The 27,941-nt window shown below is 45.3% G+C and overlaps 1 protein-coding gene across 2 annotated transcripts in view; it reads left to right on the plus strand.

Annotated features, from left to right (window-relative positions):
- Positions 1-27,941, plus strand: part of MYO18B (myosin XVIIIB) — a 565,740-nt gene that overhangs the window by 169,736 nt on the left and 368,063 nt on the right. For both annotated transcript variants that reach the window (XM_033955841.1, XM_033955842.1), the window contains 2 exons: positions 17,650-17,820; positions 22,018-22,108. In XM_033955841.1, coding sequence (XP_033811732.1) covers positions 17,650-17,820; positions 22,018-22,108 — 262 coding nt within the window. The remainder of the gene's footprint in view (positions 1-17,649; positions 17,821-22,017; positions 22,109-27,941) is intronic.

Below are 27,941 nucleotides of genomic sequence, written 5' to 3' on the forward strand. Positions count from 1 at the left end.
GTACTAAATTCGGGCCTCACCAATCAGGCGCTGCGTGTCAAAGCAGCTCCTGATTGGTGAGGCCTGATTTTAGTACAGGAAGAGGTGGTCGGAGCATACTGCGAGTGATTTCCTTCACTCGCTAGTGCTCCAGCTGCCCTCTCCTGCTTCTCCAGCTGCCCTCTCCTGCCTCCCCAGATGAAAAACCGTATTCGTATTCCTAGAACGGAACCCCTGCGAATATCGTGGGAGTACTGTATTTCCTTAGAATTCTCCAGAGCCTATCACCTCGTAACTTCATCCTATGCCCTTTCATTGCAAGGTTTCCTTTCAAATGAAAGAGACTCGACTCATGCACATTTATATTACGTAGGTATTTAAACATCTCTATCATATCTCCCCTTTCCCGCCTTTCCTCAAAAGTCTACAGATTGAGATCTTTGTGTCTGTCCCCATATACGTTATCACAAAGACCACATACCATTTTCCTCTGGACCGACCATCCTTTTTATATCTTTGTGAAGGTGCGGCCTCCAGAATTGTACACAATATTCTAAATGAGGTCTCATCAAAGTGTTATATAGGAGCAACAATACCTCCTTTTTCCTACTAGCCATACCTCTCCTATGCAACCTAGCATCCTTCTAGCTTTCGCAGTCACCTTTTCAACCTGTTTGACCACCTTAAGATCATCACATACAGTCGCACCCAAGTCCCGCTCTTCTGTCGTGCACATAAGCTCTTCACTCCATAATCTGTACCGTTCCCTTGTGTTTTTGTAGCCCAAATGCATGACCTTGCATTTCTTAGCATTAAATTTTAGCTGCCAAATTTCAGACCATTATTCAAGCAACGCCATGTTTTTCCTCATCTTATTCACACCATCCAGCATGTCTACTCTATTGCAGATTTTTGTATCATCCGCAAAGAGGCAAATCCTACCCTTCAGCAATATAATTTATAAAAATGTTAAAAACAATCCTTAAACTGCCCATTGAGTACAAAAAAGTGTAAAAACCCAGTTGAAAGGTTCAGTTCAAACATTATAAAGCAGAGATTCAAACACAGTCTACCTTGCAGGGTGGCAGGGGTTACACAGCTTAAACCATGATGGTAATTAGGACACAAAGTGGTCTTCAAAATTTGAGGAATGAGTAATCTTAGAGGGTAAATAGGGCTAAATAGGGAAAACAGAACGCAATCTATGTAGGGTTTCCATATTTGTGAAGACAAAAAAAAAGAAGGCATATGACCCCGCCCACACTCTACCCACAGCCCCACCCACACTCCACCTATTTCCTTGGTCCCCCTTCTCATCCTCTGTACTTTTTAGTGTTTCTTTCTCTTCCTCCAACCCTCTTCCCCCACAGGGTGCTTCTCTCTCTCTCTCTCTCCTTCTAACCCCTCTCCATACCTCTTCCTATGACCCTAGCATCCTTCTAGCTTTCGCCATCACCTTTTCAACCTCTTTGGCCGCAATACTCTTGAGAGTCCATTCCAAATCACTGGTGCTGCACATGATAAAAGCAGCCAGTCTCGTGCTCTCATAATGTTCTATAATACTCTGTATTGTAGCACTGACTTGAATATCCACATATCATTCAAAATATCATCTGACATTACCCAGAAGACTCTATAGACTCCTGAAGCAGGCTGGTTTGGCCGAAACATGTACATGTCAAGTCATTGAGTTATTGGATGAATAAAGTCATTTGAACCATTGGATGAATAAAAGGACATTTTCATAACAGCTTGTGTTCACCAGTCTTATTAGGACAATTCCACTCCACCACACACTCCCTCAATCTAACTCTTCCTGTCTTCCAGTCAACATGATTTCAGTCCTTCCTGCATTTTATTAGCAGCCATCCAATCTTTTACAATTCTCAAAAACTAAGAAAGTTGACATTGCCATTCAGTCCTTCCTCCCTTCACAGGAAAGAAGAATTGAACATCATTGGCATATACAGTAGACTCTCAGTTAACCGGCACCCATGGGGATTGATAAATGCCGGATAAATGAAGTTTCTGGTTGCTTGAGAGTTATTATAAAAAATAGGCCTCCACACTATCTTTGAAACTTGCAAGGGCTTTCTTCTGGCTTCTAAAGGAGACAACATTGGCAGTTAAATCTAAAAAAAAAAAAAAACAACTGCATGAAACCTCTATGAATATTCGCACACTGCCTCACCCCTAGTGAAAAGGTTCTTGCAGTAACTGGGCGTCAAAAGCCCCTGCTTTCCTCTCGGCATCGCCACAAATTACTCAATGGGCTCATTAGCATTCATTCTAATGCAACACGTGGCCATTTATTCTGTGCAAGTGCATGCCTGCGCTCAATTGCTCGGCGCTCAGAACCTGCATTCAGCCCTCAGCGTCCATGCGATTAAGCTCAAACTACCTTTCCGCATCAGCCCCTGGGTGTTTTTCCCCCCAGTAGCCTGCATCTGTTTTAACAGACATATTGCCAATAATTTTGTTCCCAGAACACATCATAATGGGGCTTAATTGGTTCCCACCGGCAGCGATCCTTAGAATGACAGTGTAGCACCAAAAACGCTTCTGGCAAAACCCAGAATTCTTAGGACTGTTAATTACTGATTATTAAGTCAACACATTTGTGTCGGTGTGAACTGCAGGAGCAGGTGGGAGTTCTGCCAGTCCTGCCCACCTGGCATAGGACAATAGACTGAAAATAATGTGCGTTTTCTTTGCATTTTACTGGCTTCTGTAAGACGGCACCCCTGTGGCTTTCTCTCTTTGGACTAGAAAGCTGTTTAAAACCATTAGGGATTGTTGTTTTAGAACAAGAAGGAAATGATAATGACATTAGTGGTTTTGTGTCATTCTCCATCTGAAACTATCCCCCCCCCAAAAAAAAAAACTAACAACATACAAATAAACCCCAGCAACAAAATATAATTTAATTTTCATCACACAATGTAGTGCATGCCAACATGATTTAAAGCATGCTAAAAAATGAATATGAATAAAAAGTGAAATAATACAATGAAATTTAAGGCTGTTGTGCATGCAATCCCTATATATCACTAACCCCTCCCCCCCCCCTTTACTAAGGCACGGTAGAGATTTTAACGCTAAATGCTCCGACGCTGCTCTGATTCTCATAGAATTCCTGTAAACAACGGAGCAGCGTCGGAGCATTTAGCGCCCTGGACCATGGTAGAAACCTCTACCACTGCTTAGTAAAAGAGGGCCAAAGTGATCCATTTAATAAGCCATATGAGATGTTTAATATGGATTTTAGTGTACATTAACTCTTAACACGGAGGTCAGAAAACTGTCCACATGCTGCATTAACTGCTGTCTAAACAAAACAATTAATACGCCAGCGATGTCCGGGGATGCATCACAAATATCACCCATTTTGGGTTTATTATGCGTTAACTCTGAGTTAGGGGTCTTGGTTCCCCATATTAGAGTTGTGATAAACACTATTAAAAAATACTTTGACACAACATCCTTCAGGTTACTGGTGCAATCGCTGATCCTATCCACCCTGGACTACTGCAACATCGTCTACCTGGGTATCCCACATAAAACAATAAAAAAACTGAAATTAGTGCAGAACACTGCAGTTCGCTTAATCTTCGGCCTGCGAAAACAAGACCACATTAGCCCATATTACAAAAAACTGCACTGGCTACCAATGGAAGCGCGAATACAGTTCAAATTTGCATGCATCTGCTTCAAGCAAATCTGGGGCCTAGCACCTTCCTACCTGCAAACACACTTTGCTCTACACAACCCCACACCAACAACCAGAAACAAAAACATCTTCGCCTATCCTAAAATTACTGGCAGCAAATACAAATCCTACCTTGACAGAACCTTCATGTTCCAAGCTAACCGACAACAATCCTGGCTGAGAAACTACATAAATAAAACTAGACAGACCTATAACGCATTCCAAAAATCTATCAAAACCACTCTGTTTGACAAATTCATCACCTAAATCCGCGCTATCTATGCTTTACCCCCCTACAAACCAGGGCTGTGGAGTCGGTAGATAAATGTTCTGACTCCGACTCCGACTCCTCATTTTTTTGTACTTCAGACTCCGACTCCGACTCCAGGTACGTGAAATTTCCTCCGACTCTGACTCCACAGCACTGGTTAATTTTCAGATCGTTAAAATGGAATGTCAAGTTGAGAGAAATGAGCATTTTCGACACCACCTTCTTTTTGCTTTTAATCAAGGTTCTAAGGCTGCAGAAGCTGCTCGCAACATTTGTGCTGTGTATATAGTGGGTGCTATAGCTGAAAGAATCGCTCGTGATTGGTATGCCAAGTTCAAAAATGGAGTCGGTAGATAAATGTTCCGACTCCTCAGTTTTTTTGTACTTCAGACTCCGACTCCAGGTACCCAAAATTTCCTCCGACTCCGACTCCTTGACTCCAAATCCGACTCCACAGCACTGGTTAATTTTCAGATCGTTAAAATGGAATGTCAAGTTGAGAGAAATGAGCATTTTCGACACCACCTTCTTTTTGCTTTTAATCAAGGTTCTAAGGCCGCAGAAGCTGCTCGCAACATTTGTGCTGTGTATATAGTGGGTGCTATAGCTGAAAGAATCGCTCGTGATTGGTAGATAAATGTTCCGACTCCGACTCCTCAGTTTTTTGTACTTCTGACTCCGACTCCGACACCAGGTACCCAAAATTTCCTCCGACTCCGACTCCGAAGTCTTGCTACAAACCCTAAGCAATCTTCAGGCAATTCCTACCCCTCTCACTTTCCCTCCCCCTTTCACCCTCCCTTACATTCCCTCCCCTACAACCCTTTTCTTCTGTAACATTCCCCTCATGCATTTGTAATTCGCTGAATGTCCAGCCTTCTTTCGATGTGAACCGTCTAGAAGTCGACTGACTATGGCGGTATAGAAAAATAAAGTTATTATTATTATAACTGAGGACTCTCTTCACATTATGGCCTTCTTTTACTAAGGTGCGCTAACCGATTAGCGCATGCCAAGCGCTAATGCGTGCATGTTAGTCTTTGGACGCGTTAGCGTTTAGCGTACGCTAATTTGATTAGCGCGCGCTAATCAGTTAGCGCACCTTAGTAAAAGAGGGGGTATATATTTCGTGATTTTTTTTTTCTATTATTTCATCGGAGTGTGTTTTGCCGTGCTGTCCTTCTTTATCTCGTATATTTTTGAGAGAAGTTTTTTGTATTCTATTTGACATATTCATTCTTTTTGGGTATAATTTTTTTTTTTTTTTTTTAAGTAAACAAAACATGTTGCATTAAATCAGTTAGCGTCCCTTGATGAATTTCCTCCCCCCCACCAACCAAATGAACCTAACTAACACCATATGTTACTATGTGCTTAATTTAATTACTGGTTTATATTTTCATTACCTTATCTAACTACTATAAACCGAGTTGAGCATTCTCGGATTCAGGACTCAGTATACAAAACTAAGCATTAGATCAGAGTTACACGTGTTTATGTGTGTCTGACTGTGTGTCACTACTAAGCCTGCCTTGTCCCTGCTCCTAGGAGCATCTGTGAGCATCAAAGTGTAAGCTACAGCTACAGATCTTCAGAGTGTCATTTGTATGCATGCATACCTGTGACAATTTAATAATTGCACAATTATGCGCATAAAAAACTATCTTATTATACCTAAGTGTCTGATAAAATTATCCTCATTGTGAGTACTTTGGAAATCAGACCAGTTTTCATCCTTCCAGACCTGTAGTTGGGCTGTCTTGTTCTATACAATTGAATTTTAAATGCATAGCAGAAAGTGTCAAATTCTGCTATATTCCCATGGTTTTACAAAAGAAATCTAAGATGCTTCTTACAGCTATGTAGTTCTCTATTGTTCTCTATAGTTCTCTATTGTGCAAATCACTGGTTGCCGTACATGAAGGACACAGTACTACTCAAAAGGGTTCAGAGAAGAGCGACTGAAATGGTTAAGGGGCTGGAGGAATTGCTGTACAGTGAGAGATTAGAGAAACTGGGCCTCCTCTTCCTTGAAAAGAGGAGACTGAGAGGGGACATGATCGAAACATTCAAGATAATGAAGGGAATAGACGTAGTAGATAAAGAAGACTATTCACCCTCTCCAAGGTAGGGAGAACGAGAGGGCACTCTCTAAAGTTAAAAGGGGATAGATTCTGTACAAACGTAAGGAAGTTCTTCTTCACCCAGAGAGTGGTAGAAAACTGAAACGCTCATCCGGAGGCTGTTATAGGGGAAAACACCCTCCAGGGATTCTTTCTCATCTTCATGGCTGAAATTTCCACAACGGAATCTGATACCTACAATCTTGGCTTTAGTCAATTTAAGTCTCTTCAGAAAAATTTCCAACTCTCTGGAAATTGGTCATCGTTTGCCCTATTTAAAAAAAAAATGCCACTGGGGCCTAGATGCTCTAAAATTGCCATTAAAATCCTAGGGGTTGCTATGGTGCTGGTAAATTATCTGATTTGAAAATGACAATCGACGTTCAAATGAGGTTTGCGGAGGCCCTTGGAAATTCCATCCAATCAATCATTGGAGAAAGCGAGTGACACGTGCAGAATAGTCCACGGAAAGAGGCACGAATGTACGCATGAGTGTCAATCATAGGCGTGCCTTATAGGACCGCATCATAGGTGCATGTCAAAAGGGAAGGGGAGGGGCGGAATGTGAAAATATTATTTTTTACACTGCTTCGGCGGGGCAAGTGCTCCCCTCATGCAATCGGCAGTCCTCCCTCCAAATATGGTGAACTTCTACATCACACGACTAAGATGCACCTTCAACACAGGTACCAGAGACGTGGTTTTTTTTTAACACTACCAGCACCTCCGGACCAGTTGATAATTTTGGAGCGTTAAAAGTCTTTACTTCATTTTGTGCATCAACAGGCGATGTCACAGCATCGCTGGGCATGCTAGTTTTAATATTAATGGCCTCATTTTACTATATTTACATATCAGAGTCGGAGACTACTAGGAAGCACGGAAAAGACCGCGGTGAGCCATTATGGGCATCGGTAGGTAAAATACTTTGACGCTAAACCTGTAAGATCTGGTTTAGCATCGGCCGTTAAAGGCACGGTGAGTTTAGAGCATCTGGGTCTGGGTCCCTCCCTATCAGCCCACTATCATCCAGTCTCTAATTTGTTTCATGTCAAAAACTCTAGAGAAAATAGTTTATACCCAACTAATATCCTTTGTTGAAGAATCACTAACCCTGCATCAGAGATGGTCGGGCTGCAGATCTAAGCACAGCATTGAGTCACTGATTACCGCTCCCTGTAGTGAAGTTTATTCCCATTTAGACAAGCATTGTATAGCATTATAGGTCTCTTTGGACCTCTGTGCAGCTTTTGATTTAGTGGACCATGCTTTGCGCATTCAATGATTGTGGTAAATTCCGTAGGCATTCCTGGCACAGTTCTCTCTTGGTTTGTCTCCTTTCTGTCCCCCAGAGATTGATTTATTTATTCAATTTTCTATACTGTTCTCCCAGGAGAACTCAGAATGGTTTTCATGAGTTTATTCAGGCACTCAAGCATTTTCCCCTGTCTGTCCTGGTGGGCTCACAATCTACGCCAGAGATTCTGTATTAAAAGGATACGTAAAAGAAAAACATGTGCTCTTGGTTTGGCTTTTATTTTTGAAAAGTAACAGAAAGACATACAGCAGTAAACAAACAAGCTACATTGAAAAAAGGAGGCAATTAGAGGAACCAAAGTTGGATATTCACACATATTTTGTGTATTGATATATACGGCTTTGAAGTATATAGGAAGTATATAGGAAGTATATACGGCTTTGAAGTATATAGGTTTCCCAAGTATAGGGAAACCAAGCCATTGTGACATCACCAATGAGGTTTGCTCTTAGGCATTGGTGGAATGAGGCATTATGACATCACAATACAAGGGGCCGCTGAAAGGTTCACAGCAACAACGCATCCCGCTTGTTAGGGTTCAGTTAAAGGATGGCATCCTTGAGCCGCATTTGTGTTTTGTTCACTCTGTGTGTCATGCTCTAAGTTTGTAATGCTTTTTCAGGGGACTTACCGTATTTTCACGCATATAACGTGCGCGTTATACGTGTTTTTACAAACCGTGCATAACCTTGTGCGGTATATGCGTGAGCGCATTGTACAAAATTTTTTTTACATAGTTCCCCCCCCGACGTCCGATTCACCCCCCCCCCCCGCAGGACCGCTCGCACCCCCACCCCGAAGGACCGCTCGCACGCACCCGCACCCCCACCCCGAAGGACCGCTCGCACGCGCTCCCACCCGCACCTGCATCCCCACCCTGAAGGACCGCTCGCACGCACTCCCACCTGCACCCCCACCCTGAAGGACCGCTCGCATGCACTCCCGTCCTCTTGCCCCAGCCAACCGCGGCACCCCTGACACGATCGGGGCAAGAGGGAGCTCAAGCCCTCTTGCCCCAGCCAACCGCGGCACCCCCGACACGATCGGGGCAAGAGGGAGCTCAAGCCCTCTTGCCTCCCCCGACACGATCGGGGCAAAAGGGAGCCCAAGCCCTCTTGCCCCGCCGACTCCCCAACTCCCCGACAATATCGGGCCAGGAGGGAGCCCAAACCCTCCTGGCCACAGCGACCCCCTACCCCCACCCCGCACTACATTATGGGCAGGAGGGATCCCAGGCCCTCCTGCCCTCGACGCATACCCCCCTCCCCCCAACGCCCGCCCTCCCCCAAGAACCTCCGACCGCCCCCCCAGCCGACCCTCGACCCCCCTGGCCGACCCCCACGATACCCCCACCCGCCTTCCCCGTACCTTTATGTAGTTGGCCGGACAGACAGGAGCCAAACCCGCCTGTCCGGCAGGCAGCCAACGACGGAATGAGGCCGGATTGGCCCATCCGTCCCAAAGCTCCGCCTACTGGTGGGGCCTAAGGCACCTGAGCCAATCAGAATAGGCCCGGGAGCCTTAGGTCCCTCCTGGGGGCGGGGCCTTGGGCACATGGTCCTTCAACAACCTTAATCAGACATGAAATAAAATGAAAACATACTTCTCACGGGAGACGGAACGATCATTTTCTTGTGGGGTGTGAATGTCCATATGTGCAGGGGAAAATGAAAGCGTGGTCTTAAGAGTACATACAAACATTGCTGTTCATCTATGGGACAGGAAAAGGGCCTTCCAGGAAGCAGGCGGTGGTCAGGAAAATGAGTTATTGGATGAATAAAAACAAAAAACTGTGGATACAGATGTTCTGGAGATAATTTATTAAACACTGACATATAAAACCATGAAAATTCAATTTAAAAATTACAATGATAGAAAATATTGTGATAAAAATCCAACCGGACCCTACACGGTCTGTGTTTCGGCAAACACGCCTTCCTCAGGGGTCCAATGGTTTGCAAACTCACATATAAAGAATTGGACTGAAAACAGTCTATTGTCTTTAAACATTTGAGCAAAGAACACCGCAGACAAGCTGAAGTAGCAAAAAAAATGCTATTTTGCTTTATCTGTCATTTGAAAGAACTAATAAATAAAGAAAGAAACAAACAATGGTGGAAACCAAAAGTAAACCAAATATTATTGTGCGTATTTTTCTGTTTCATTTACAACCAGGCCTGTCCTTACACTCTAACTAATTTAACCTGCCATACAATTAAAAACAAACCAACTCCAACAACCTTTTCTGCCTCCCATTCCCTCACATGTTTAAAGACAATAGACTGTTTTCAGTCCAATTCTTTATATGTGAGTTTGCAAACCATTGGACCCCTGAGGAAGGCGTGTTCGCCGAAACACGGACCGTGTAGGGTCCGGTTGGACTTTTATCACTGTATTTTTTATCATTGTACTTTTTAAATTGAATTTTCATGTTTTTATGTCAGTGTTTAATAAATGATCTCCAGAACATCTGTATCCACAGGTTTTTGTTTTCACTGTGGATTATTGGGTCTTCCCATTTTTCTTTATTGGATGAGTAAAAGGACATTTTTTTCAATAATTTGTGGTCATCAATCTGATTAGAACTATTCCACTTCTTACTTTATGTATCGGTGCACCTAAAACTTTTTGACAGGCTCTTACTCTCGTGTGAAATGAAAGCACACTGTTCTTTTAATAAAATGCATGTTGAGTGGCAAATATTTGGAAGAAATAATGCTATGGAGGGAAAAAGGTGAGGTTTCTTAATCTGAGACGAAATTAAATTCCCTTGAAGCTTTTATAATAATGTAATCCAATTTGATTCTAGATGGAAATGAATCATTATATCACACAAATACATTACATTTGAATTATGGTTTCCGTTGGAAAGTGTATTTAGTTCTGGGGATTGTTCAGTCACTTTTCTCCACACAGGCGAAAATATAATCACCCTAATATACTGTACATTGCCAGTTCTTTGTAGCATTCGCATTTCTGAGTTCATACACTCCTACCTGAATAAGGGGTCCTTTTATTAAGCTGCGCTAAGCGATTTAGTGTGAGCTAAAGATTAGCACACTCTAAATGCTAAGGCGCCCATTATATTCTATGGGTGCCTTAGTATTTAGTGCGCAATAAATCCGTTAGTGTGACAAGGCAGTGGCTGCTGCCAGAAGGATTCTGGGCTGTATAAAGAGAGGCTTAGTCAGTAGAAGGAAGAAGGTGTTGATGCCCCTGTACAGTGTGAGTCCCCACTTGGAGTATTGTGTTCAGTTTTGGAGACCGTATCTGGCGAAAGACGTAAGAAGACTTGAGGCGGTCCAGAGGAGGGCGACGAAAATGATAGGAGGCTTGCGCCAGAAGACGTATGAGGAGAGACTGGAAGCCCTAGAGAAAAGGAGAGACAGGGGAGATATGATTCAGACGTTCAAATACTTGAAGGGTATTAACGTAGAACAAAATCTTTTCCAGAGAAAAGAAAATGGTAAAACCAGAGGACATAATTTGAGGTTGAGGGGTGGTAGATTCAGGGGCAATGTTAGGAAATTCTACTTTACGGAGAGGGTAGTGGATGCCTGGAATGCGCTCCCGAGAGAGGTGGTGGAGAGTAAAACTGTGACTGAGTTCAAAGAAGCGTGGGATGAACACAAAGGATCTAGAATCAGAAAATAAGATTAAATATTGAACTAAGGCCAGTACTGGGCAGACTTGCATGGTCTGTGTCTGTACATGGCCTTTTGGTTGCACGATCTGTGTCTGTATATGGCCGTTTGGGGGAGAGGGCTTCAATGACTGGGAGGGTGTAGATGGGCTGGAGTAGGTTTTAACAGAGATTTCAGCAGTTGTAACCCAAGCACAGTACTGGGTAGAGCTTTGGATTCTTGCCCAGAAATAGCTAAGAAAAAAAATTAAACAATTTAAATTGAATCAGGTTGGGCAGACTGGATGGACCATTTGGGTCTTTATCTGCCGTCATCTACTATGTTACTATGTTAGCGCGCTTTAGTAAAAGGACCCCTAAGTCTTTCTCAGTGGGTCCACACCCAGGTTTTCAGTGGCAGAAAATCTAAGCAGACCACCTTAGCACTATCTGTCTGGTACCTCTAGGGGCAGGGCCTAGAGTTACCTGGTTAGCGATAATATTCAGGATGTTAACCCAGCAACTATCTGGATCTTGGGTTTTGTTTTTTCTTTCTTTCATATATATATAGAGAGAGTTTTTAGCTGTTCAGTTAACACATTATTCCTAGATGATTTTATTAATGAACCGTCACCTTTCATTTCCAGCGGGAAGGGATAAAACGCGGACCTGACGGACCTCGCGGATCTAAAACCGCACGTCCTTAAAAATCTGAGGTCCGTGCCACTTATAGTTAATTTCTGGCTCTGACAGACCGCGATGACAATTTAGCGCTGATGGATCCATCTCAGCATAGGGAGGGAAAAGTATTAGGATCCGTCAGTGCTAAAATGTCATTGAGGTCTGTCAGAGCCAGAGACTAGAGCTGGAGCGGCTCTAAAATGAATCCTTTAAACCGGTTTCCTGCAGCCCCAGTAAATTTAAAAATCTGAGGTCCGCAGCTCTGACAGACCTCAATGACATTTTAGCGCTGACGGATCCTAATACTTTTCCCTCCCTGTGCTGAGACGGATCCATCAGTGCTAAATTGTCATCGAGGTCTGTCAGAGCCAGAAACTAGCTATAAGTGGCACGGACCTCAGATTTTTAAGGACGTGTGGTTTTAGATCCACGAAGTCCGTCAGGTCCATGTTTTACCCCTTCCCGTTTCCAGCTGTCAAGGTGCCTTCATGTAGCTCAAATAATAGTCTGTTCAATTAATCATGAATACTGCTCTCAGTTGTGTGTTAATACTTTTCTGACATATTGATATGCAAGGAATCCAGAATAAAAGGACTTAGACTCAATGATTTTCCGCCAGCCTCTTTATAGTAGAGGAATAAGCTGTACTGAGGCTTATTGCAGGTTTCCGGGTCTGGCTGCATTTTCTCAGGTAGAACCGATGTTTCAGCCATCATGTTGTTGCTTTCTTCAGGGTATTCTTTTGAGGTCTGAAGTTTGTCTTTATATAGAAGGTCCTCAAACCTGATTGGTTGTGGCTTGAGGTGAATGAGGTGAGATAGGCCATTGGTCGCCAATTTGAATTATGGTGGGAAAGCATGATGCCAACTGCAGAAACCCTGAATCTTCTTGTAACTTTGGCCTGGGTCTGGAAAGAGGTTGAGTTGTGGTAATGGGTGTACAGAAGACAAGAAAGATGAAGGAGGGGAATTATGATGTTGTCTCAGGGTTTCCACAGCTGGCATTGTGCTTGTTGCAGGTTTCCGGGTCTTGCTGAATCTTTATCATGTAGAAACTGACGTTTCAGCCATCATGCTGTGGCTTTCTTCAGGGTATGCTCTGAAGACTGCAGTGTGATTTTGGAAATAGTGGGTCCACTGACCTGATTGGGAACAGGGCAGTCCACCAATTTGAATTTTGGCGGGAAAATCAGTTGGCCAGAAATTTGAATTTTGTTGTGAAAGTCCATAGAATGGAAAAGTCTCTGGTATGTTTAAAGATGTTCTCCCCGTGGACTGTGTTAGATGTTCTCTCAGGATTTCCGCAGCTGACATTGTGCTTGTTGCAGTTTTCTGGGTCTCGCTGTGTCTTTGTCAGATAGAAACCGACGTTTCAGCCATCATGCTGTGGCTTTCTTCAGGGTATGTTCTGAAGTCTGCAGTGTGACTTTGGAAACAGTGGGTTCACTGACCTAATTGGGAACATATTTAAACCTACCAGAGACTTTTCCATTCTATGGACTTTCACAACAAAATTCAAATTTCTGACCAACTGACTTTCCCGCCAAAATACAAATTGGCGGACTGCCCTGTTCCCAATCAGGTCAATGAATCCACTATTTCCAAAGTCACACTGCAGACTTCAGAGCATCCCCTGAAGAAAGCCACAGCATCATGGCTGAAACGTCAGTTTCTACCTGACAAAAATGCAGTGAGACCCAGAAACTTGCAACAAGGGAATTAGGATGTTCGCCTTAAGGATGGAAGGGGAGTGATGAGAAGGAGAGATGCTGAACTTTAGGGAATTAGAGAAGGAAAGAGAATAGTAACTTCCTTACTGATCTATAGGAATAGCATTACTTTTTTGATTGTTTCTTTATGTTCTCATAATTAATTCTCGGATCTAATGAGGACTTGAGCTAATTTTACCATAATAGTTTTTCTTGTATTGCTTAACATTGTTAAGTATGGATTTATATGATTGTAATATGCTTTGGTTAAATTTGCTTTCTGTACAAGTTTACTTGATATAATATTGAAATCAATAAAAATACTTAAATATAAAAAAATAGAGAAGGAAAGGGGAGATGCTTGGCTATAAAGGGATGGGGTCTTAAGCTTCCTTGGGGAGGGGGTGGTGCACAGCTGAAGGTCACCTAGTTCGTCAGATGGCCCTGGGCCATAGTAATGATCATAATGAGAACATGACAGCAGATGATCTGAGCAGTACAGTGCACTGTGGAGGTCACATAGAAGCATGCTAAAAATACCCCTGCAGCTGCATCTGGCTTGTGCGTGGCCATATTCTGTGAGTAAGCATTTATTAGTTTAGGGTCACGATGATCAATGCACCTCTGTCTTCTAGCTGAAATGGAGAAGAGACAGGTAATCCATGCTGCATCTTTTATTTGCAATTACAATGCCCTCAAAACACCCCTGGCAGATCTGCGGAATAAATCATTTCAAAGTCTTTTTTGTTGTTGTTGTCAGTATGCATCTTACAAGTTGGACTGGAACTCTAAAAGATAAGGAAAACCAAATTACGATGGAGAGTGAGAATTCAAAAATCCTGCCAGGCCAAACTAGAAACTTGGGGCTCCTTTTACAAAAGTGCGTTAGGGCTTTTAACGCATGGAATAGCGCGCGCTGAATTGCCCCGCCCACCAGGCGTTAGTTCTAGAAGCGTAGCGCGGGTTTAGCGCGCGCTAAAATCCTGCGTGCGCTAAAAACGCTAGCGCACCTTAGTAAAAGGGGCCCTTGGTTACCCATTTTCTGTTGGCTGGTGCTGGAATGGTTAAGCGTTTCCTGATGGATGCTTCCTAAGTCGGCATGGTGAAGTAAGGATGGGTTGCTTTGTCTGGTGTCAGGTCAAAAGCGCACCGGGACAAAGGCGCGCCCAGACAATTAAGCGCAGCGCGGAGGTGTGCGCCGCTCAAAATTACTGTTTTTAGGGCCCCGACGGGGGGGGCGTGCAGGGGAACCTCCCCACTTTACTTAATAGACATCGCGCCGCATTGTGGGGGCGTTGTGGGGGGTTTGGGGGGTTGTAACCCCCCGCATTTTACTGAAAACTTCACTTTTTCCCTGTTTTTAGGGAAAAAGTTAAATTTACAATAAAATGTGGAGGGTTACAACCCCACAAACCCCCCATAACGCCGGCACGATGTCTATTAAGTAAAGTGGGGGGTTCCCCAACAAAAACCCCCGTCGGAGCCCCTAAAAACAGTAATTTTGAGCGGCGCGCACCTCCGCGCTGCGCTCAATTTTGCGGGCGCGCCTTTGTCTTTCGCGCCGTTGTCTATGAACCCTTTGTCTAGAACAGTGTCTCTCAAACTGTGTGCCACGGCACAGTGGTGCGCCCCGAAGAGATTCCGGGTGTGCCACAAGAGATTCCAGAATTTTACTTTATTGTTCAAAAATTCCCTTCATAAGTATGCACTGGAATAGATGACTTGCACGTCGCGTACACCAAAGTCTGTCAATGTTATGAGCATCTGCATAAGGATACAACCACCCAGACAAGTACACTTCCCCCTCCGAATCTGCGGTTTCAGCAACCGCGGATTCGGTTATTCGCGGTTTTAAACCCAAAAACCCATTTTAATTTTTTGGGCTATTTTAAGCCCTGTAAGCCCCCCTTTAAGCCTTACCTGGTGGTCTAGCGGGTTTTCGGGGTAGGAGAGATCGCTCACAGGAAATGGCTCGAGAGACTACAGGCGCTCAACGCAGCCATTTCCTGTGAGCGATCTGCACGAGGCAGGAGTGTGGGAAGATCGCTCCTGCCCTGAAAACCCGCTAGACCACCAGGTAAGGCTTAAGGGGGGGGGGGGGGCTTACAGGCCTTAAAATAGCCAGGGGGAAGCGGGGATTAGGGGCAGAACTGGCTCAAATATTATTTGCAGATTTTTAATATTCGTGGACCGGCTCTGCCCCTAACCCCCGTGGATACGGAGGGAGAAGTGTATCATTCATTGACATGATTGGTCCTTGAAAACTAACAGCAAGTCATTTTACTTTTATTGTGTATGCAGTAGTTATCCTAACTTGAGCAACAAAGCAATCAAGGCTTTGTTTACTGTTTGGATCTTCTTATCTTTGTGAACTTGGATTTTCAGCTCTGACAGACATTAAACAAACAAAAAAAAAGAATGACTACAGATGGTAGATGATGAAATGAGCGTTTGCTTGTTGACTATCGAGCCGTGTTTTCAGTTAATTTGCACTAAAAAAACAACAACAAGCACATCCATCGAATTAATTAGCAATTCTATCTACCGAGACTGCGCCTGGGGCCAAACGCTCCCATGCCCCCTCCTTACTACGCCACTGGGGGTAGTGTTTAAATACTGTGTTTTCAATCACTAGAGACGAACAGGTTCCCTGGCGTCCTGCGCAGCTTGCCTGTCCCTCACCACTAAAAATGTGATAGTGAAACAGCACCCCTCACTGACAGGAATGTCGGTGGAGAACTCACACTCAGAGGGAACCAGTGGCATAGCTATAGGTGGGCCTAGGTGGGCACAGGCCCATCTATTTTTGATTGAGGTCCAGTGGTGGTACCATTCTGCCCCTCCACTCTCTCTGCGGCATCCCAGCATCTACCCTTCTATCTCTCAAGCATGCCCCTCCCTGGCATACCTTACATGCATCCCCACAACCTGCAGTAACTCATTATTGCTGCCAGTGCCAGCCCCCGAAGGCTTCCCTCTGCCGCGTCCTGCCCTGATTGATGTCATTTCCTGTTTCCTGTCTGGCGAGTTGCAGCAGAAGGAAGTCTTCAGAGCATTGGTTTCACTGATAGTTCTGCACATAAGAATTGACTTTTGATGTAGACGCTGTTTGATACAGAACACAGCAGTTAGATTGATTTACGGATTGAAGAAATACGATCATGTTACGTTATTTTATTGTGAATTGCATTGGTTGCCTGTGGAAGCTCGGGTATTCAAGCTGGTCTGTTTTTGTTACAAGGTTTTATATGGTGCAGCCCCTATTTATCTGGCTAATAGTTTTTCCATAGCTACGCACAAATATAGTAGAAAAACCCAAGCTCTGTTTAATTCCCCTTTTGTAAAAGGCTGTAAAAGCAAGAAATTCCTAAATCACTCTTTAGCATCTCAAGCAGCTTCTCATGAAAAAGAATTTCGATCATTGTTGCTCACAGCTAAAAACCTATCTTTTCTCCAAATACTTGACTAGCTGATTCATTCAAATATACGATTATGTTTAATGTTTATAATCTTTTGTAAACCGTGTAGATCTTTGTGGTAACGCGGTCTATAAGCACAATGTTATGTTATGTTTGTCGAAACACAGCCCATATCAAGTCCCTTGGAACTTCTTTGCCATATTAAAAAAAGATTCTTATTGAGCACCAGGTCCCGTTGGCTTTTTTTTTTTTTACTCCATCTCTTCTGTCCATATTTCTTTGTAAAGTTAGCACATTTGGGTATCATCATAATTCAGTTAACTTTTAGATGTGCTCCCCCCACCCCACATACACCAAATGCCTGTTTCCCCTTTTCACACTTGATCAAATACATTTCAGCCAGACATCAAAGTAGTCTCTGCACAGTTTATCCACTGTGAGAGGGAAGGAGGAAACTGTCAGTCAGTGATTTGTCAGGAAAGGTCCTAAGGTTATCCAGAAAGATTGCTTTGAATACGGGCCTCTGTAAATTTGTTTTCCAGCTAATTAAGAATTCTTTGAGGGTACAAAATATTGCTGTTTATTCATTACTGATTATCTTCTCAAGAGGAATTGAATAGTTGTCAATGTGGAAAAGGCAGAAAAACAGAATGATGGATCTAAGGCAGGCAAAGGAGGAGAAAACCAGGCGTTTAATGGTTAAAACCTGAGTATGAATTTTCCAGACTGACAGGAACTGGCTAGTAATTCATAATGACAAAGAGACAGCCAGGCATCACTGAGTAGCTTGGTTGAGGTTGACTTATTCTCTTCTCTCAGTTGGCAGGAAACAGTTCATGAAGTTTGAATGGGCCAACAACGCAGCCAGTGTTCTGGGCAGTGACTATGAGGAACTCTCAACGGCAGTCTTCAAACACCATCTCCGAAAGATAATTGAACAAGCCACATCTAAAGGGAAACGACTGAGCCAAGATGAAGAGAAAAACAGCGGTATGAACAGCAAGGCCGACCATGTGGAGATGCGTCCTGTCAGTGTTCCCTGAACTATACAGCGCTTATTGCACAATTTAAAAAAAAAAAATTGTTTTATAGACATGAACCGCTTAACGACCAGGTGTTATATATCAAGAATGCTATGTAGCTATCAAAATTTTATAATTCCGCTTTGAGGAAGAAAAGAAGGATTTATCAAAAACTTCGTCCAGCACAAAAAAATCTATCAAGAAATCTCCAGAATCCACCCCTTACAATGGGAAAAATGCCAGGTCAAAATTGGAACCATTTTTGTCGTAGAGGAAAAGTTTGATAAACTGCCCCCCTACCTCTACCTCTGCGTTTGATAAATTGTCCCCCGCCCTATCCCTCGCAAACTTTACGGCCAGCGACACACTAAATCCAGTGCCCCGGCCGGAAGGTGCCCGGAAGTGCCCGGATGTTGCTGTGATGACATCATGTATGTGCATGATGTCATCGCATTGACATCCGTGCATGCGCGGAGGCCCATCTGACCATGACCCTTGTATCTAAGTGGAAAAATAGCCTTAGACTTAGAGCTTCTCCACCCATAGGTGTTATACCCCATTATTATGTTAAAAAGACAATGATTACAACTAAGAGCGACCTTAACATTGGAGTGTAACACCTATGGGTGGAGACGCTCCAAGTCTGGGGCTATTTTTCCACTTAGATAAAAGGAATAGCTATATGAGTTAGTGCAGTTTATCGCAAACTGTGTGCCTCTTGAGATTTCAGGTGTGCCGCGACACGCCGACGAGGAGGAGAGTCATCCTCGCTGGCTGACTGCCTACAGGACGTGTTTTTCGAGGCGAGAGACACGTTCTGTAGGAAGTCAGCTGGCGCAGATGACTCTCCTCTCTCTCCTCCTCGCCCCCGCACCTCCCGGATCCCTCCTCCGAAGCGGGTCAGGGCCAGGTGGGCCTCAGCGCATGCGCGGACATTGACGCAATGACATCACGCATGCACACGACATCATCTTGTCACCAGTGTACTTCCGGCTGCCTTCCAACCGGGGCACTAGATTTAGTGCGCTGCTGGCTATAAAGTTTGTGAGACCCTGAGTTAGTAGGATGAGAAAAATAGTTGGGGGGGGTCTTATGATAGGCTTCCAATGGAATAGGTGAAATAGTACATGGTTCACGCCAAAATTTTACTAAGGTGCACATATTAATTCAATTAGTGCGTGCTAATCGGTTGGTGCACCTTAGTAAAAGTGGGGGCAAGTTCCTAGACATAAGCACTGTTCTAGACAAGTTCCTAGACTAAGCACAGTTTATAGAATAGCACTTTTTCAGGACCAATATTTGGGGCGCCATATCCAGAATTTAGCCCTCAGTGCCAAATAGTCTATACACCTAATTATTCACTCATGACCATTCCCCCCAAAATGCAACTTACCATTTGCTAATCTAATATAATAAAGCCCTAAGCGCGCATGCGCACTCCCACCTGCGTGCTCCCGTTTTCCGTGAGCTGTAGGGAACCGCAGGTAGGAGTGCGTATGCGCGTGGCGACGCGGAGCCTGTCGGACGTGGCAGCTCTTGCAGTCTGAAGGATGTGAACTGGCCTGGGCGACGTCAGCGGGGGCCAGAACGGACTTTAATTTCTGCCTCCCAGGCTTCTCCTCCTGCTCCGGCTGGGCCCATGTAAAAAAAAAAAACCAACACAGAGCCCGCAAGGGCTGCGGGTCCTGAAACCTTCCGATTCAAGCAGCGTCTTCAGCACTCTACACACGCTGCCTCGGGGCCCCGAAGCAGCAGTGTGTAGAGTGCTGCAGATGCTGCTGGAATCGGAAGGTTAGTCGGGACCGCGGGAAGGGAAGGAAAGGGGGGGGGGGGCGGTAAGGGACTAAGGGAGCCGGTCAGACCGCGGGAAGGGAAAGGGGGGGTAGGGGAAATGCTGCTGCTGTACAGGGAAGTGGTGTGGGAGGACGGAAATGGAGGGGGAGGGAATCCTGCTGTGGATGCTGCACAGGGAAGTGGTGGGAGAGAAATGCTGCTGCATAGGAGGCAGGGAGAGAGACAGATAGAAAGAAAAAAAGAAAGACACAGGGGCAGGGAGAGACACAGAAAGACAGAGGGACAAAGGAGGCCAGAGAGAGAGACAGACAGCGGGAGGGAGAGAGAGACAGAAATAAAGACACAGACATATATTCTAGCAACCGTTAATGTAACGGGCTAAAATACTAGTTGTAAATATACCACATAAGTATTAATGCTTTTGTGCACTAACTGATAATGTGTACCAAGCCACACGTTAACGGTTTAATACACTTTAGTAAAATGGGCGCTATATTTATGTCCCACAAATTTGAAGAAATGGTGACAAAGAGAGAGTTCTAATTCCACACATTGTAATATTACTTTCAAGCCTGCCATTCTTTGAATTCACCCCCCCCCCAAACACAGAAGCAAAACCTCCCCCTCGCTGCTCCACAGTTTTCCGTGTGGCATTCCTATTCCTATGTTTTTGTGCCTCTGTATATTTCCATTTGGCTCTCGATGCGCAGAGCTTGCAGGATCTGACATCTGCCAGATGAAGTGTGCTCATGCTTGGGGAAACTGCTTGTAAGGTGCTCGGTTTCCTAGCAACCAGTTCAGGTACCAAAGTTAAAGGACGAAAAATATAAAATTTGAATTGAAGGCTGGAATGGAAGTAGAACGTACTTAACGTTTTCAAAGACTAATGAAAAATGGATAGTTACCTCAAGGTGCAGTGCAGACCCATTCCTCTGTAACCTCAGGATTTTTAAACACGTCACCCTAGGGATTAACATTTCAAAATGAACGGGAGTGCTAAACAATACAAATTACCCCCTCCCGTGGCAGAATGAAAGAACCTGCTTAGCACCCCAGCACCTCTAAATTTTCATGCCTCCATATAGGGCTAGATTCACTAAGCAAGCCGATCGTGTACCGATCAGTTTGCGATCCCTTTGCGACCCAATTCACTAACCTGTGTCCCGATCATCCTCCGATCCGCGCATGCAAATGAGGGGGAACGGTATTCATATGATGGCAGACAGCAATTCACAAACAAAAACCCTACAACACTGACTGGGCTGGCTGATCACAAACAAGCGACTGCTGGGGACCAGTCATGCACTGGTTTCCGACTGCCATCTCCTGCTCTCTGCCTGCTGTCTACCCCGACTCTCCTGCTCTCTGCCAATTTGCTCCTGCCGGCCTGCTCTGCCCCCAACTCCTCAAGCGCTGCCCTGGTCTTTAAAGCGGGTTAAAACCACGGGCTCGCTGGACTAAAGTTTTAAAAAAGTCGCTGCTCTTCGACGCATTCGCAGACCATCTAGAGATGGCTGCGCATACGTCGGGATCGCTACAGAGCGATCCGGGTGCTCGGTTGGGGACGTGATTCTGATCGTCCTCATTTGCATGGGGGCGATTCGTGAATCAGCCCCCGGACACGGATTGGATCCCTCACGGATTGGATCCAATCTGTGCCCTTAGTGAATCTAGCCCTAAATCTCTTACTTCAATTTTACTGTGTTGCATAGCTGTATACTGTATATGCAAATTGACAGGATCAGGCCTTTTGTTTGAGCTGGTATCAAAGAAACAGACGTTAAGGCCCTGTTGCTTTATTTTGCATATCTTGTTGTTTAGCAATGATGACAGACAGTGGTGTAGTAAGGGTAGGAGGTGTCTGGGGCGGTGCCGTCCTCCCTCCTCTCCATGCTCCCCCCGTTCCTTCCCACCCCCCACTCCACACTTGCGCTCTCCCTCCGCCCCCGCCGTACCTTTAAATCTTCCTCAGCATGAGTGGCTTCTCCAGCCAGCATTGGATTTCCCTCTGATGTCACTTCCTGGCCCCATGACCTGGAAGTGATTCAGAGGGGGAAGCAAGGCCGGCGCAAGAAACAGGTAGGAGAGTTGCTCGTACTAGCGAAGATCTGATGGGATGGCGCGAGTGTGGGATGGTGGAGGGGGCAGAGAGGCGTCGGTGCACCCACCAACATGGCACCCGGGGCGGTTCACCCCCCCCCCCCCCCTCCTTACTACGACACTGGTGACAGAAAAATGCTGACCACAGAGAGGTTGCAACAGCCATTTTCTTCGTGAAGCCTTAAGGGCAGGAGCAAGTATTACCACCGTAGAGCACCTAGATACCTTTTAAACGCCTTCAAGCTTCTTGTTCTCTTTGCTCTTACTGTAGGACCAAAGATGACAGCGGTGGAGTGCATAGAAGGAATGGCTTCAGGCCTGTATGAGGAGCTGTTTGCTGTTATCGTCTCGCTCATCAATAGGTGAGATTCACAGGTCACTGAGTCTAAGCAGTTTTCTATCTGGGCTCTGAAGTCATATGAGATGAGCACAAATGGGTCAATAATTAAACCTGGCAGCAAGTGCTTTTTTTTTAAGCCTGCTGTTCTGGGTTGCATGCATGAATTAAAAATGCATACATTCAACGCAGACCTATAGATAGGCGATATGAGAGCGCTTGCCAGCAGCTAAACACATTGCAGAATTTTGCTAGACTACATTAAACTGCTCAGCTATACAGATATCCACTGAATATTGCTGATATATTGTATGTACACATATCCCTGGCATATCTGGATAGCCGTTAATCAAAAATATGAACACACTATCCCCTGTTTAGTATGGCGTGATAACCGCTAACGTGTCCATAGACTAACATGCATGCGTTAGCGTTTAGCGTGTGCTAAATCGATTAGCGCGCCTTAGTAAAAGAGGGCCTATATCTTCACTTCTTATAAATTCAATAAATACCATATAGTGTAATCTAGTGGTTCCCAACGCTGTCCGGGAGGACCACCAGGCCAATCGGGTTTTCAGGATAGCCCTAATGAATATGCATGAGAGAGATTTGCATAGAATGGAAGTGACAGGCATGCAGACCTGCTCCATGCATATTCATTAGGACTATCCTGAAAACCTGATTGGCTTGGTGGTCCTCCAAGACGGTGTCAGGTCAAAAGCGTGCTGAGACAAAGGCACGCCCAGACAATTGAGCGCAGCGCGGAGGCGCGTGCCGCTGTATATTACTGTTTTTAGGGCTCCGACGGGGGGGGGCGTGGGGGGAACCCCCCCACTTTACTTAATAGACATCGCGCCGCGTTGTGGGGGCGTTGTGGGGGATGTGGGGGGTTGTAACCCCCCACATTTTACTGAAAACTTCACTTTTTCCCTGTTTTTAGGGAAAAAGTTAAGTTTACGGTAAAATGTGGAGGGTTACAACCCCCAAACCCCCCATAACGCCGGCGCGATGCCTATTAAGTAAAGTGGCGGGGTTCCCCCCACGCCCCCCCGTCGGAGCCCTAAAAAAAGTAATTTAGAGCGGCGCGCGCCTCCACGCTGCGCTCAATTGTCCGGGCGCGCCTTTGTCTTTCGCGCCGTTGTCTATGAACCCTCCAGGACAGGGTTGGGAACCACTGGTGTAACCCACACCATAGGGCATTTGCAGCTCCCAAATTACCAAAACATAGTGGAGAAAAAAAAGATCTCAGAAGTTTTCCTCAACTTGAGCACATATAAAAGATCCTATCACGGTCATTGGTCTCACAAAAAAACAAACAAACAACATATCAAAACCCCATTAACCCACCCTTTTTCTAAACTGCGATAGCGGTTATTAGCGTAGGGAGCCACGCTGAATGCTCTGCGCTGCTCCCGACACTCAAACAGTTCTATTTAAGGTGGAACCTTTATAGAATAGCGCTTGGCATAAGAACATAAGAGTTGCCATACTGGGGCAGACCGAAGGTCCATCAAGCCCAGAATGACACGGTGAGAAAATTCATCACCGTTCCCGTCCCCACGGATAACCGTGGGGAACCATCTCCATGTCATTCTTTAAGGAGAGAGGGAAGAATCAAAGTATGAATGGGCCCAGCCACTGGCCCTTAAGAACGCTGGTGTAGAAGGACTGAGTTTGAGATGGATACTAAAGAATGGCAGGGAATGCTTTCCCACGGTTATCCGCGGGGACGAGAGCGGTGATGAATTTTCTCACCGTGTCATTCTCTACCCAGTATCCAGTCTCCTACAGTACCTGGCAAGATCCCAAGGAGATAAAACAGATTATATGCTGCTTATCCTATGAATGTCACTCCTCACCACTGGTAATGGCTTTAATCAACAATAGCAATATATAGGCAGTGGATTTCCCCCCAACTTTCTTAATAATAGCTTATGGACGTTTCTTTTAGGAAATTATCCAAGCTTTTTATAAACCCTGCTATGCTAATCACTTTCACTAAATTCTTTTGCAACAAATTCCAGAGTTGAATTACACATTGAGTAAATAAATATTTTCTTTGGTTTGTTTTAATCTACTGCTTAATAACTTCATTGCATGCCCCCCAGTACTGATTTTTTTCAGCGCCTAAGGCCCTCTTTTATTAAGGTGTGCTAACCGATTAGCGCATGCTATACGATTTAGCGCGTGCTAAATGCAAACGCGTGCATGCTAGTCTATGGACACGTTAGCGTTTAGCACGCGCTAATTCGATTAGCGCACATTAATAAAAGAGAGGGGTAAGTTTGGGCACTGTTTATTGAATTCCCTCCGGTGTGCATTCTTCTTAACGGGGACTGTGACCATAAATCAGTAAAAACCTAGACCATAAACAGATTCAAAATCACTTGCTGTAGAAATAAATCCAGTGTCGGCAGACGTTAAGCTGCCTCCATTTTTTTCTGTTTCTGTGTTTCTACGCTTGAGCACTTGATTCATCTACGATTTAATTTCAAATTTGTTTATAGTTTACTGTTTAATCAATAGCTTTCAATAGAATGGTCATCTCTTCATATTTAACTAGTCTTTAAGCCCGTTACATTAATGGGTGCTAGAATAGATGTGTCTGTCTGTCCGTGTTTCTTTATCTCTCTCTCCTTGGCCGCTGTCTTTATCCTTCTGTCTCCCCCTCCCCCCCCCGAGCAAAGCTGTCTGCCCCCAGCACCCACCTCCCCCCCCCAAATGTCTCTCCATGGCCCTCTTCTGTCTTCCCCCCCCCAGAGCAAAGCTGTCTGTCCCCAGCACCCCTCCCCCCAAAGCAGCCCCCTTTCCCTATCTCTCCATGGCCCCTTCTGTCTCCCCCAGCACACCCCTCCCCCCTAACTCTCTCCCTGTCTCTACATGGCCCCTTCTGTCTTCCCCCCCAGAGCAAAGCAGTTTGCAGCTGGCTTCTTGACCAAACCGCGCTTACAACGGCCCCACACTCGCGGTCTGGCTGGCTCCCCCACCAAAGCACTTCACATCGGCAGCCCCTCCCGCATCCGTCCCCGCGTCCCAAGCCTCTCCGAAGGCCTGCTCCCACGAAAATGGTACCCCTCTGTCCAAAGCTGTGGCGGCAGCCTCCCTCAAGACACATTTCAAATCTGACATATTGTAATCACAAAACAGAAAATAAAATTATTTTTCTTACCTTTTGTTGTCTGGTCATTATTCATACCATGTAGGGGTCCCAGGCTATGGTTGGCTTTTGATAACTGTCTTGGCAGGGCCCCTTCTTTCTTCTTCCCTCCCTCCATCCCGGCAGCTGAAGACAGGCACCTCCCCCCAGTGGTCTGAGACAGGAGTGAGCATGATAGTGAGTTAGGAGAGGGTGTGAGGGCAAAGAGGGGCTCAACAGCGCACAACCACCTTTCCTTCCCTCCCTCCATCAGGTGCAGTGAATCCACCAATGTTAAAAGGAGCCGCGTCGAAATCGGAGGCCTGCCACTGCCATAGCACTTTCCCCTCTGCCTTGGTCCCGCCCCTTCTCTAACATATGGGACCGCGGCAGAGGGAACGTGTTACGGTGGCGGCAGGACTCCAATTTCAAAACAGCTCCTTTTAACATAGGCGGAGCTGAACTGTACACAGGGCCGGACGCAAGAGGAGCCGCCACCACGAAAAACTCCAGCAAGGGAGCCAGGCGATGGAGAGGGCAGGGGGTACTAGCGGCCGGCAGCCGCCGCTCCACAGGTGGAGAGCAGGGAAGGCCAGACCGTAAGCCGCGCATGCGCACTTCCTAGCTACAGCTCACGGAAAACGGACGTACGCATAGGAAGTGCGCATGCGCGGCTTACCGTTTTATTATATTAGATAGTTTCTGAAGGAACAGAAAGCTGAAGAAAACAAGAGCTGATGCTAAAATTTTGCTTTCTCTTTTCATTACATTTAAAAAAATAAAAAAGGAGCAAAAGGTCTGTATGTTCTGCATAATTAGGTTTCTGATGCAGCCCATTTGAGGGAAATGAATCATCTTGCAACTCATGGCGTCTATCGGTGTAAAATAAAACACACATTGCTGCTTTCAAGTAAAGCAAGGATGACATTTGACAAGACAATAAGAATGAGAATGAGCTTTCAAAGGCTAGAATTCTGTCTCCAAATGACGATTGTTAATTATTAAATAGGATTAGGTGTTTTACTTCAGATTGTCAGGGAACAGAAATGTTTCTTAAGTACTGCTCTCAATCCCCCCATTTTACAAAGCTGCGTTAGAAACATAGAAACATAGAAATAGACGGCAGATAAGGGCCACGGCCCATCCAGTCTGCCCACCCTAATGTCCCTCCCCTACCTTTACCTTGTGAATAGATCCCACGTGTCGATCCCATTTGGCCTTAAAATCAGGCACGCAGCTGGCCTCAATCACCTGAAGTGGAAGACTATTCCAGCGATCAACCACCCTTTCAGTAAAAAAGAACTTCCTGGTGTCACTTCGCAGTTTCCCGCCTCTGATTTTCCACAGATGCCCTCTTGTTGCCGAGGGACCCTTGAAAAAGAAGACATCTTCCTCTGCCTCGACGCGGCCCGTGAGATATTTGAACGTCTCGATCATGTCTCCCCTCTCTCTGCGCTCCTCGAGTGAGTATAGCTGTAATTTTTCTAACCGTTCCTCGTACGGGAGATCCTTGAGTCCCGAGACCATCCAAGTGGCCATTCTCTGGACCGACTCCAGTCTCAGCACATCCTTGCGGTAATGCGGCCTCCAGAATTACACACAGTATTCCAGGTGAGGCCTCACCATGGATCTATACAATGGCATAATGACCTCCGGCTTACGGCTGACGAAACCCCTGCGTATGCAACCCATGATTTGTCTTGCCTTGGATGAAGCTTTCTCCACTTGATTGGCGTTAGGCTTTTTTTTTTTTTTTTTTTTTTAATCGCCGGCCGCAGGGGTATTAGCGCCGACGCTCATAGAATTCCTATGATCTTTGGAGCTAATACTGTTGCGGCTGGAGATTTACAAAAAGTCTAACGTGGCTTTGCAAAAGGAGCCCAATGTGTTTTTCTTCTGAAGGAGTATGTGTGGCCACACATTTTTTAGGGAACTGCTCAGCCCTAAAACCTTTGGCTCAATTTCAGATTTTTTTGCAAATATTCTCAGTTTTCAGGTGTGTTTTTGTTTTTGTTGTTCCATATTCCTTAGAGAATAGTTAAGCTCTGGAATTCAGTGCCAGAGGTTGTGGTAAGAGCGGATAGCGTAGCTGGTTTTATGAAAGGTTTGACCAATTTCCTGGAGGAAAAGTCCGTAGTCTGTTATTGAGACAGACACGAGGAAAGCCACTGCTTGCCCTGGATTGGTAGCATGGAATGTTGCTACTCTTTGGGATTCTAGAATCTTGCTACTCTTTGGGGATTCTGCATGGAATGTTGCTACTATTTGGGATTCCGGAATGTTGCTACTACGGACCTGGATTGGCCACTACGAGAACGGGCTACTGGGCTTGATGGACCATTGGTCTGACCCAATAAGGCAGGGGTGTCAAAGTCCCTCCTCGAGGGCCGCAATCCAGTCAGGTTTTCAGGATTTCCCCAATGAATATGCATTGAAAGCAGTGCATGCACATAGATCTCATGCATGTTCATTGGGAAAATCCTGAAAACCCGACTGGATTGCGGCCCTCGAGGAGGGACATTGACACACCTGATCTAAAGTACCTGGGGCAATGAGGGGGATTAAGTGACTTACCCAAGGTCACAAGGAGCAGCGAGGGAGTTGAACCCACAACCTCAGGGTGCTGAGGCTGTAGCTCTAACCACTGCGCCACACACTCATGACTTATGCGCTTATAAATGAGGCCAGGCTCCTAACACTACCGCCGCTTAAGTCAAATTAG

Source organism: Geotrypetes seraphini, chromosome 8 (assembly GCF_902459505.1).
Source record: "Geotrypetes seraphini chromosome 8, aGeoSer1.1, whole genome shotgun sequence".
Taxonomy (NCBI): domain Eukaryota; kingdom Metazoa; phylum Chordata; class Amphibia; order Gymnophiona; family Dermophiidae; genus Geotrypetes; species Geotrypetes seraphini.